This window comes from Coffea arabica, chromosome 8e, assembly GCF_036785885.1.
Source record: "Coffea arabica cultivar ET-39 chromosome 8e, Coffea Arabica ET-39 HiFi, whole genome shotgun sequence".
Taxonomy (NCBI): domain Eukaryota; kingdom Viridiplantae; phylum Streptophyta; class Magnoliopsida; order Gentianales; family Rubiaceae; genus Coffea; species Coffea arabica.
The window spans coordinates 39975052-39988031 of NC_092324.1; the positions used below are offsets into that span (position 1 = coordinate 39975052).

Genomic DNA, 12980 nt, shown 5'->3' on the forward strand with positions numbered 1-12980 from the left:
CAGAACCAGTCCCTCAAGGAAAGCCGGTTGATAATCCCAATCCATCTAAATTAAAAGTTTCAAAGAGAAAAGCATATATTCAACCAACAATGTCTAGTGTCAACAGGGTTATCACTAGAAAAATTGCTTCTTCTCAGGTATTGATTAATATTGATTATTTGGGAAAATCTTTTAATTCCACGACCCATATAGCCTTTTTTTTTTTGTGGTGATGTATTGTATGCAAAATAAAATCATGATCCGAAAAAATGAAAGTGATGGACATACGTGCTTGAAGTCATAGATGGAACTAAAATATATATCTTGAAGGGAAAATTTTAATGTATCCAAGCTTAAACATACAACCTAAAATATTTTTAAGACTTTTGCCGGGAGGGGGGTGCTGAGAGTTTAACTTTATAAAGAGTGTTTTTGAAAATTTTTAATTTTATAAAGTAGGAAAATTAGATTTTATAAAACTTGAGGAGCGAGGGTCCTCCCTGTCCCCTAGTTCCATCGCTATTTGAAGTATCTAAAAAAGAAAGGTTTTTCCAAATAATGTGTATCCAAATACAAATTATGATACTATAACTCTCTTAAATCGATTATTCTAATGCTCCACAGTAATCAAAATAGCATATTACACTTAGTCCCCTTTTATTGAAAAAAAAAAGTTGCCACTTAACTCTTTTTGGATGTTTAGGATCAGTACAAAAGTCTACTTGTTTAAGTTAGCATACATTTCTTGAAATAAATTTTGATTTTGGTATACATTTTTGGATCTTTTTTTCCTACCTTTTTTAAAAAATTAAATAAATTATTTGTGAAATTTATGCTTTTTTTCATTAAAATAACTAAAGTTCCCCTCGCCTTTACATCTCCATTAATTCAGTAAAGGTGTTTACATACAAAAATAGTGAAAAATACTATTGCACTCCTATTTTTGTTAATCACACTCCCACTATCATTTTAATCATATATTTTTCATTTATTAGACTATATTATAAAATAAATGACGGGAATGGAAATAATATTTTCCAAAATAAATAATGAATACAAATTTGTTTGAATCTTCTAATAAGTAAAATATGTTGTTCGATCTTGTAACATTTTCTTTTGGTTAATGTTAAATTGCCTGCCATACATAACGATATCAACTTGGCTAGCTTAAAGATGATAATGATACATGCCGAACATAACTATATTTTTTTTTGTTTGCTTTCCTCTCAAAAACAAAAATATTAGACCTTTGCTTTCATATATTATTTATTGTATGCAAATGCGCTTAACTCTTTAGTTTGTTTTTGAATTAGATACATTGTATATTGGTCAAATAATTTTAGCCCTTTTTTATTATAATTTATAAAAATTTCCCATTGAAATAACTAAATTTCCCACTGCCTTTACATCTCCATTAATTCAGTAAAAGCTGTTTACATACAAATATTTATTTTATACTAAAAACTTTTCATATTTATTTCATTTTCATTCACTACAAAAATTCTACGTTCAATTTTACCAGTCCCAACTATAAATAAAGTATGTTATCAGTGTATTGGTGACCCTGCGCGTTGCGCCACAAAAACTAGCAAATGTAATGCTCGCAGCTTCACATAAGGTGGAACAAAGTACACGTTGTTGGGAAGGAGCAATAGGTAGTTGAAATGAGAATTGAAGTCAAGTTTTAGGTAAACATTTGAAGTTCATAACCAGTAGACGCTTTTCAATTTGTATTATACAGTTCCAATAAACAATTTTATTTGCAATTATATTTAAGAACAGTCACAAAAGCAAGGCGAAAACAATCAATTTAAAAGAGGTGAGAACCCAATATCAAACTATTGATTATATACTTCATCAGCACTAATTTTGTTCGAACTCTTTACAATTGAATGCTAAACAATCAATTGAGTAGACACGCTTCCGGTACCTGGCGGAGAATGCTAAACATCAGTAGGCAAGCGGAGCTTTCTATGGTCTGGAGGATTCGGGGGGGTTCATGTCATTTTTTGTATGATAACTGGTTGGGGAGTGGCGCGTTATTTCTTAAGGATACGGTGGTCCCAGCCCTCTCTTTTAACGACTTCATTGAAAATGGGAGGTGGAGCTCAACTTTGGTATCCCGAGCCGTCCCTCTCCACTTAATTCCTTCTGTCTTACTCCAACCGATTCCTCGCGGTGTGCAAGCTGATGAGGCCATATGGAGGTTGACTTCGTCTTGCAAGTTCTCAGTGGCGTCGACTTTTGAGGAGGTTCGACAGGCTCGCAGCTCTTCGTTCGTTCACTCTCATCTTTGGCACCCTCGCATCCCTGTGAAAATATCCTTCTTCATGATGCGTTTGTTGTTGGGGAGGTTACCATTCCCTGATATTCTATGTAGGATGGGGTTTCAGATGATGCCGGCAAAGTGTGTGTGTTGTCCTGATGGAGCAAGCGAGACGGTGGAACACGCATTTTCCGAGGGGCAGGTCGCTAAGGAGGTTTGGCAGTATTTTACTAGCATGTGCAGTCTCACGCATGGAGGGTCTTCTTTGAGGGCTAGAGTAGTGGCTTGGTGGATGTCGTCTCCGCATTCAGCACACAAGCAGCTCATTTTCGAGTTGATGCCGAGTTTCATTTGCTAGCACATTTGGAGGGCAAGGAATGCATTGATGTTTGACGAGGCTCGGATGCACCCCACTACTATTGGCCAAGCTGTTCTTTCGGATATAAAGTCAGCAATGGAGATTCAATTTAATACATGGCTTGGTTTGGTCTCATTCCCTCAGCTTTATGAATGGTCGGGAAGTTCAGGCAGTACGATTACATTTCAGCTAGTGTGGTGGAAGGCAAGGGAGCCAGGCTGCCTGACGCTGAATACGAACGGATGTTCCAAAGGTAATCTAGGCTGGAGTGGTGGCGGGGGTATCTTACGGGATTCGTTAGGAGGGCCTAGGTTGGCTTTCTCGGCTTTCTTTGGATTGTGATCGAGTTTACAAGCGGAAGTCCTTGCAATTTTAACCGGCCTTTGGATATGTGTGGAGAGAGGGTTTGTCAATGTGGAAATTCAATCAGATTCTCAGGTATTAGTGGGGATTATTCAACGCCGTTTCTAGTGCCCGTGGCAGATCCGGAATGAGATAGAACAAATCTGGGACCTGACAGTGGACGTGACAAGAGTCTCTCACTGCTACAGAGAAGCCAATTGTGTGGCTGATATTCTAGCTAATGTGGGTGTTACTCACCCGCAACAGGATTGTGTTATCTACGACGATATAAACGTAATTCCAAAGCTAGCAAAGGGGGAGGTTCGATTAGATAAGCTAGGTATGTTATCTGTTAGGAGAATAGTACAAGAGGTGGAGAATGTAGAGCATATTGGGGACACTCTGTAACTTTGGTTTTGGCTTTGCTCCATAAATAATAAAGCGAGTTCTTTCAAAAAAAAAAAAAAAAAAGAAAATGTTTAATTAAAATTAGTGAAGGAAGACTATGAGACAATACTCTAATAAACTAAATATCCTTAATTCACCGGACTCTAATGAACAATTAGACTAAGTGCAAACTTAGAAATAAACAAATCTTAATCAAACTAAAACTAAAGCAAATCCAAGCTGTAAATCCCTCCTAAATGCCCACAAGTGCACTGTCATTCCTTGTCTAAGTCCATTCTTCACCACAACCTTGGTCCAGTTAGTGATCAATGCAAAGTTGTAACTTATTTTACCATCTTTTTTACCCATCTCCCATCGTCTCAGGTTCATTCTGCCTTCATCAAGGGATGGATCAACAAAAATGGCATCAATTCCAAACTTCCGGTTGGGATCCCAAAAACGAGCCTGCTCTTCAGCAGTCAGAAACCCATTCTTGATCTGCTTAAATGGCACCAGCAGCCTACTGAAATGCATGTTCACATCGGTATCTGTTAACACCTTTTGAAACACAAATACAATGCTTTCCTCTGTCAACTTCCAAAATTCTGTTCTTGAATTTCTCTGGAGTAGTACTGATAGTTGATGTTGATGGGCCATCAGGATATCTAGGCTTCCCTTTTGCTTTCTTGGAACGTGGCATCTCTATTTCTTGATGATCAGTACAATTTTCTTCACTGGGTGATCTCAGTCTCTTCAATTGGGGTTTCCTGATTATATTCCCATATGATAACAGAACGTGATTGCCATCATCTTCTTGATGTTTGCCTTCAAAATCAAACTGGGGGGAAATTGCTGAAGGAAGTTCCTTGGACAATAATGTGTGGTTGGAGCCAGCCTTGTTTATCAGCGATCTTTTCCCTTTTGTGAAGTTGACATCAATTTTATCAGAAAGAAGCTGAAATCCAGTGACCCCAGTTGAATCATTCTGGATTGATGAGTCCTCTGTTACTTTTTCCCCAAGAAGCTTCAAGAAAGTAGAAATATTTCGCCTGAGTTTCCTTTCTTTTTCCTCCTCCTCGAACCTGATCCTCTCTACTTCTGCAACTGCAACCAAGATATGAAATTTATCCCACTTGGGATCCAATTCAATACTCGAATAATCAAGACGGTGTTCGTCATCATTACTACTGCTCTTCCCCATCTCTTTATTCAATTTTTTCTTCCTTGAGTTTTCAACGACTGGAATTGAAAACCCTTTTTCAAGAATCAAGAATCAAACTCAAGAATACTTGCTGAATCGAAAAAATAAACACCAAGAATTCAACTTTTAAAGAATAAGTAACATGTTCTTCCTTTCTCTATTGTACTAAGTATGTATAAAAGAATTAGCCTTCCTAGTACGTGATATCTGTGATTTGATGAATGTTGGAAAGTGATTCCTTGCGGAATTTGGAAAGAGAGGAGCCCTGATTTTAGTTTCCTAAATACCGTTTTGGCCAATTGGCCGCTGTAGAACCTTTTGGACTGAAATCTAAAATTAAAAATCTAAAATTGTTAAATTATTAAATTATTAAGTGCTAAATCTAATATATTTTGACTATATATCATATTAAACGATAAATGAATAATTTATCACTTATTTTTTAAAGTAAGTTTTATCTAGAAAATTCAGTGTCACTTAATTAATTCAGATGTTCAATTTTTCATTATCAAACGTGTCTAAACATATTGAAATCTAAATTCATTAAGTTTAATGCTGAATTGGATTATTAAACAACGTCTAAATCTCCCCCTTATGTAAAACAATTGTTATTTAGCTGTTTTCAGCGTATTTTTTATTAGCATAACAAATCTTGAAGTTAGCCTATAATTCTTGAAATAAATTTTGATTTTGAAAGATATTCTTGGGATCCTTTTTTCTCTAATTTTTTTCATTTTTAGCAACTAAATAAACTATCCATGAAGATGATTTTTTTCTGTTACTAAGATGACTAAAGTTTCCATCGCCTTTAAATTTTCATTATTTATTTATTTATTTATTTTATATAGGTCGGGAGGAGTGGAATTTGATAAACGTGGAATAGAAAAAAGAGATTTGAATCCGAGACATTTATTTCCATTGGTTTAATAAAAAAACTGTTTACATACTAAAATAAGTAGTGAATAGAATTGATGGCTTTTAGACAAGATGTTGAATTACTAAATTATGACGCAAATAACAGCTTCATTGGTTGTTTTGGTGGCTTAGCAATAGAAAAAAGAACTTAATTTGACTAAAAAAAAAGTTAGTGCAGGTACCTCCCAAATGCCCACAAGTGCACTTTCATCCCTTCTGTTAAGCTATTCTTTGCACTACCTTAGACTAGTGTGATCAATAAAAATTGGATTAATCTTTCCCACACTGATAATGTATACACTATCAGCGTTAAATAAATGACGACTATACAAAATTTAAATTTAAAATCTAACTTTTACACCTATGTTATGTGTCTAATGATGATATTGTATACATTGTCAATGTATATAAAATTTATTCATAAAAATTGGGCAAGTGTTTGATAGATGGGTATAAGGATTAGGAAAGATATCAAAATTAGTGAAATCCGCACCTATTGTTTGCCAGATCATTCTCGCAATCATTCAATGAAAATGGAAGTCATTCTTGCAATCATTCCTTGACTTATGAATTGGGTTTAATTAATTAACCCTTTAGTACAATGAAACCAATTCTGGTTTCATATCAAAGATGCAGTGACGAATGACTAACAACCAAACCTAAAATGGCGTTTATCCTCTGTTCTTTTACATGACCAATTTCTTCTAATGTAGAAAGATTTCGCCTCAGTTTTGTTTCCTTTTCCTCCAACTTTTCCCCTTTTTTAAAAAAAAAATTTTCAAAGAAGAATACAAAATTAAGAAAAACATGATATGCATTTGGAGTCTACATTTCAACTATCAATGACTGGACAGCAATTTATCTTAATCTTATACTAATTCATAAAGTTTCCTAGGCATAATTTGAATGGATTATAAGTTTCAACACCTTAAAGGAGATCATCATTAAAAATCAATTTATGCAACAGCCATTGCTAATAGTAAATAATATTTCCTTTTTCCAAAAAAAAACTCAAATGATCAAGAAAACGCAGAAAGGAAGCATACAAACAGCCTTGAATACTGGCAAGTGCCATTGGAATACTAACCAAAACCAAACTGCAAACTCCTTTGCATCAGAGCTATATGTTGGTTTGGTTCAGATCTTATAAATTATAATTATCTTGTCTTTTTCAATATGGGAAGACAAAAAGGTACGATTTAACTCAACATCACAATTAGCTGGATGGATGTTTCTCGTGGGTCCCACCTTAGATTGCTCGTTTGGGCCGGTGTGTTCGATGTTACCTCTGCGTTCGTGTTAAATTAAGTGTGCGTGTGTTTATTCTGTCTATGGAAAAAACTCAACATCACAATATATGTCAAGTTTTATGAACATCTTATCCTTGGCTTAGAGAATAAATTGATGTATAAAAATCTTGTTTAAAATGTATCAAGGGCCAAACTGACATGAACATACAAGAGTCAAAGGGAGCAATGTTTTAACCCTTCAAACACCAAGAAGGCAGTAAAAGTTATTGAATTGAAGAAAGAATGCAACAATAAAATGCTTCTGTCACTTACAAAAGTATGACATAATGTAACCTCTAAAAGGCTAGAAGAATAATTCTCTTTATATCTTTAAAGTAATGGTACATTTTTTGCTTACTCAACCAGAAACTCTCTAACTTCTGAAAATTTTCATATTCATTAATCAATCTTCACAGAAGAGTAAATAAGCCTTGTGAACCAGAAGCATGCATAGAAGCCAATGGTGCCTGTAAGCACAAAGAATGCATATGAAGCGATAAGCATGTACCCGAAATACAACATCCCTGAGACAGGCTTACTGATGTCAAGCTTAGTGAAGAAATAGAAAGTGGCGTAGAGAAAGAGGTACAGCGCCGAGGAGCCAGATGTCAGATAAGATCTCCACCACCACAAGTAATCTTCACTACATAGTTGGAAATAGCAAAGGACCACGGTTATTTCAGCACAAGTGACAATCAGAATGATGAACACGATGAACAGGAATCCAAATATGTAGTAGAACTGATTCAGCCAGATTGAGGTCAGAATGAAGAAGAGCTCGATGAAAACAGCTCCAAATGGGAGTATGCCCCCAATCAAAGTGGAGAAAATAGGGTTCATGTACCATGCTTGCTCTGGTATCTGCCTGGGTATTTTATTTGTCTTCACAGGATCCTCAATTGCTGGCTTCTTGAATCCAACATAACTGCCCACAAAGACAAGTGGAACTGAGATGCCAAACCACAGAAACACCAAAGCAAACATTGTTCCAAACGGCACAGCCCCAGATGATTTCTGCCCCCAAATTAGTGCATTTAAGACAAAGAAGATCCCAAAGACAGTGGCCGGGAACAGGAATGAAGTCCTCAGTGCAATTTTCTTCCACTCAGCTCCCTTAAACATCTTGAATAAACGGGTAGAGGCATAACCAGCGAAAAGACCCATGAAAGCCCAAACGAATAGCATGGCTGTCATAAGCCCACCACGATTTGAAGGAGAAAGGAACCCTAGGACAGCAAACATCATTGTGACGAGGACCATCCCAAAAAACTGCACACCAGTACCCACATAAACACAAAGTAAATCTGACTTCTCTGGGGGCCTGAAAACATCCGCATGAACTAGTTTCCAGCCTGTTTCTTCCTGGGCCTCTTCCTGGGTCTCAAGTTCATTATACTTGGAGATGTCACGGTAAAGAGTCCGCAGCATTATCATTGCAACCATGCCAGAAAGGAATAGGACAATCATTAAAGAATTTACAATCGAGAACCAATGGATTTGATCATCATTCATCAGCAGATATGTATCCCATCTTGAGGCCCACTTGACATCACTTTCCTGCAAAGACAATCAAATTTAAGCAACCAGACACAATCATATCATGTTTAAGAGATGAAATAGAGAAAAAAATAAAGGGATTTATAGTCAAAAACCATATAAACCTCCTGGTAACAGAGATGTCTAATTCAGCGGCAAATTAGACTATGGGCCCAAATCATTGGAATTTCCTACATAGTCTAACTAAATTGATGACTAGATCAGTTAGAAAGCAATCTGATATGTGGATTAGATTACCTCAAAATTGACATCATATGTAAATATGACTTCCTGTTTATCTTCAACCTCTTGTGGAGCATTTGAGTTGGAAACAGTTCTCTTTGCATGTGCATCACAGGTGGTCAAACGATTATTGCCACCCCATTTTCCATCATATTCATGCTTGACACTGGACATGTATGTACCAGATCGTTAGTGGGAACTGTAGAAGATAGTGAACACACAGAATATCTGAACAATCAAGTAAGGTCTCTGAAGAACCAACCTATATGGATTAACTTCAAAACCAACAATCCTAGCTGAGTCAGTCTGCAAATCTTTATGATACTTAACTGTAAATGATAAGTGGTTGTTTAAAAAAGATTTTTCTTCCTTGGTCTGCAAAATAATCAAACACTGACTTAGAAAAGGGGGGAATGGATGAGATTCCAAAAGAGTTATTATCATAGTCAGTTTACTCACACCAGCATATAGACCCTTAAACCCCATATAAAAACCAAGCTGATATACAGGAGGAGCTTGTTGTTCCACCCTCTGAATGGGAACAACCAAAGGAAGATTATCAAGGATCCTGCCACATAAAAGCATTTATATAATACCAATCAACTCAGCAGGAAAGTCAATAAAGACAAATTTTGATAATATATTCACCTACATGTTGACACGATACTCGTCATCAATCTTTTCCTTGAACTCTTTCGCTGTGTTCGCATCAAGAATAAGTCGACAAACAACATGGCAAAGTTCTGGTTCCCTCATTTTAAACTGCAAAACCAGATGGAACTGTGAGTTGATGGACAGAACAGTCAAAAAATGAAGTTATTATTCACTTATGTAATACTAACCACGTATGGCGAGTTCTCAATACGGTCACCACGAAGCACTTCCCCAAGATTTTCTCTGCTATCGACTATGCTTTCTGGATGACAAAAAGGAAGAGAATAATACGAATATGGAAGCTGAGTCTTTGTTGAAGTCAGCTTGTTCACTTTCACACTTAAATTAGCACCCTGAAATGACCACCAAAAAGACAATGAAAATGATCTATATAGCTGGGACTGTCTTAATAATGAGATTACTGAATAATACAGGAGAAGCTGAACAATTCAGGGAAACAATAAATAGTACAATACCAACTTTGCTGTCTTATGCATCATTAACATTAAATATTTTCTTTATGCATATGCCTTCCATATTATTGAAGATCAAGGCTTAATAGTATTTGACTTTGCTCACTAATAGAATTTTCTGAATTGATTTGATGAACATAGGATAGGCTTTTACCCAGAAACATAGAGGTAAGCGAGAACTCCAGCATTTAACAATTATTTCTTCACAGCAAAAGATTTGCTTAGACTTTCAACCACAGAAATAGAACTTCTATAAATAGGGGTAAAAACAAGTTTCAGTTAGAAGTCAACAAAAAACTAAACCCATATCACTAATTTCATGTTCTGGCTCAGCAGTATCACTTTATTAAACTAATTATGAGCTACATTTATGATTGTTGGTTAGTCTGCTGATGCATTAACCCCAGAAGCCTGAAAAGTTAAAAAGTCAAGCTCCATTGTGACCCTTGATTCCAGAAAAAGAAGCATCCTGCAAGAATCAACCATGGTCATTCTCTCTTCTTCTTCATCTTCTTTTTTGTTCTTTTTTTTCTTGCAATCCTAGTAGGCAGTATGCTCCAAAATGTGAATTGCCAGTATTCCCAACGTCCCTATTTTGGTAATGCTGACTAAAGAGTTCTCCATCCAAATAAATACACTACTCAGACTGGGACGAAAAAAAAAAACCATTACTCCCTAGTTTACTCAGGTTTAATCTTCTTCTTCTCCTTTAAATCCTTTGACAATCATAATGAGAGGCTACAAAAACAAAACCACCACTTATGACAATAACAATGATGAAAATTAAAGAAGTCTCGAAGATGCTCAACTTCACAAACCACAAATAGCATACAAATGGTGTTATTGTTGCCTAAAACTAGACATGCATTCTACATGCAAATAATTAGATGTAAAAGCAACAATGAATAGATAAGAACAAGACATCCATTTCCATCATGTCAATATTCATCAATGACACTCTTACAACCTTTCTTTGATGTGCTAAAGCGAGGACAATAACTTGTAGAAACATAATGGATATACTAAAAGCTACATTGCATTGATAGGATCTCTTTTGTGCATATCCAACATCAACTTGTATATAAGTTATTCTTGTTCTTCAATCTGAATTCAACCTTAATGACTTTGTCTCCAATCATTCAACTTATTTCTTGCTTCTGGTTTCTCATGTTATTTCACTTCCCCTCTAGAGTAAAATCAATATAACTGTTCACAAATGAGACGGCCAAGAAACCTGACTTCATGAAGGAAATTTATTCCAATACAGAATAGGAAAAACTCAGTGGCAAAGAATGTTGTACAACTGAATGGTTGAGTTGCATCTTTAGCATTTAATGGTGGTACTATGCCAATAAATTACCCTACACCTGATAAAGGTCATAGCTGATGTATAAATGCCTAGACATTCACAGCGACCAAATCACCAATCACATAAGAATATGATGCCCAAAACAAGAAACCAAAAAACAAAATTGCTGCTCACAATCGAGCCAAAAAGAAACTTTAAAGTTTCATTAGGTCAAACTCATAGCACATACAGAATCGAAGATCCCATACTTAATATTCTTTTTTATCCAATTTGGGCCTTTAATTCTTAGTATATTCTGGTACATGTCATTCTGAAGGCTGTGCATAGAACCATTGCATTACAGATATGTAGTTAACAGCTTTGGGCCAACTAATCTGTGCCTGCAACATTTGAATAATATAATAACACAGTATATTCGTATTTTGCCTCCGAAATGCGTATGCCCAAGAAATGAAGCTCTGTCTTTGTTCGCAAACAATGCAACACTGCAGAATCCAGAACTAAGGCTATTGATTTCAACATTCTTCATGCTTATTATCCTAACTCCATATTCCTCTCCAAGGTGAAGATCTGAAATTTTTCATCAGGAAGTACCACTAACTATACCAACTAAAGAGGACTGTCTATTCACAGACTCTTTACATTTTTCTATTTCAGCATCTCATTTCCAGAGCACAAAAGGATCACCACGAAAATGCTTCAAGTATGATCACAATCAAATTTGAACCAAACTAGGATCTTAATTCAAAACCACATCCAAGACTAAGTCCCTCCTCCTCACATTACTTTATTACAAAAGAATCACCTTAAAAATGCTTGACTGGTTTTTTTAACCAGAAAAGAGAAAAGGAATTTAAATTGCCAACTCCCTATCAAACTTTAGTTACATGTATCCTATTCAATTCATACATTAAACCCACAAAAACCTTACCTCCATTTCACTTTCTCAAAAATCCCTTAAAAAATAAAACCATTTTCTCTAATTAAATCTGTAAACTCAAACTTCTACTCAAATTCAACAATGCCACCCAAATGCGACAAATCCTAGAATGCCCAATTAAAGAAGAAAAATCACAAAACCAAGAAATCCCAGAAAAAGAACAGATTTTGACAGGCCGAAAATCACTCTTTCACATACATCCATACAGAACTAATAAAAACAACAAATGGGTTCTGCGAATCTTCAAAATGCAGATAAAATCAACATATCTAAAATCATTAATTTTATACCGTATGGAAGTCTTCAGGGGCGACCCCAGGAAGGTAAAAGCAGTAAGCATTGTGGATGCAAAGCAAAAAGAGATTGATGGCCAATGGGATCACTTGTTTTTGCACGAATTCCATAGATCCACCACCACCTCCTCCTCTTCCCATTGCTGAATATTTGTCTCTATTACTATCTCTCTCTCTCTCTCTCAATTTCACACGCAGAAAAGCACACAGAGAAGAAGGAGGGACGTAAGGATTGGTTTCAGATCCACCGTAATGTATGAAAACACTGAACAGAGAACGGGAAAAATGGGATTTTTGGGTTTTCTCTCTTCTTTTTTTTGTTTTCTTTAATTAAAAGTATTTTTTGTGAATTAATGTCTATTTTGGCTGGGTGACAGTTGCAGCTTTTGGCTTTCTTGGGATATATTATACTTGCCTCCTCCAGTGTTTTTGTAAATATGAAGACTTCCCCTTTTCTTATTTAGAAATTTAAAATTGCTTTCCATGATAAAATTTTATAATTTTTGGAATGTCTTTAACAATTTCCTATCTTATCTTTCAAAAAAAATAATTTCTTCTTTTATATTGCATGAGTAAAATTATTCATTGTATTAGAGTTAATTTTTATCATATAGTGTAGGATATGAGGTTTTAAGAAATAGATACTTAGAATGGTGATAAATAGCTTTGAACATCTTACTTAATGGAATATGAAATATCATTAACTTGTAAAATTTATTCTTTATAATACGATAATTAGTTTGGCAAAATAAAATTGTGTCATATTAAAATGCTAAGCCACAGTTCGGAGTTCAA

General features: G+C 35.4%; 1 protein-coding gene across 1 annotated transcript; it reads right to left on the bottom strand.

Annotated features, from left to right (window-relative positions):
* Nucleotides 1–6950: 6950 nt before the first annotated feature.
* LOC113722526 (transmembrane 9 superfamily member 8-like) lies at nt 6951–12470 on the bottom strand. Its single transcript, XM_072061876.1, has 7 exons — nt 12183–12470; nt 9359–9523; nt 9169–9278; nt 8976–9084; nt 8779–8891; nt 8532–8682; nt 6951–8294 (listed from the first exon to the last, which is right to left on the bottom strand). Exons 1-7 carry the CDS (start codon nt 12324–12326, stop codon nt 7137–7139), a joined length of 1950 nt encoding a protein of 649 aa, XP_071917977.1. The 5' UTR covers nt 12327–12470; the 3' UTR covers nt 6951–7136.
* Nucleotides 12471–12980: the final 510 nt, after the last annotated feature.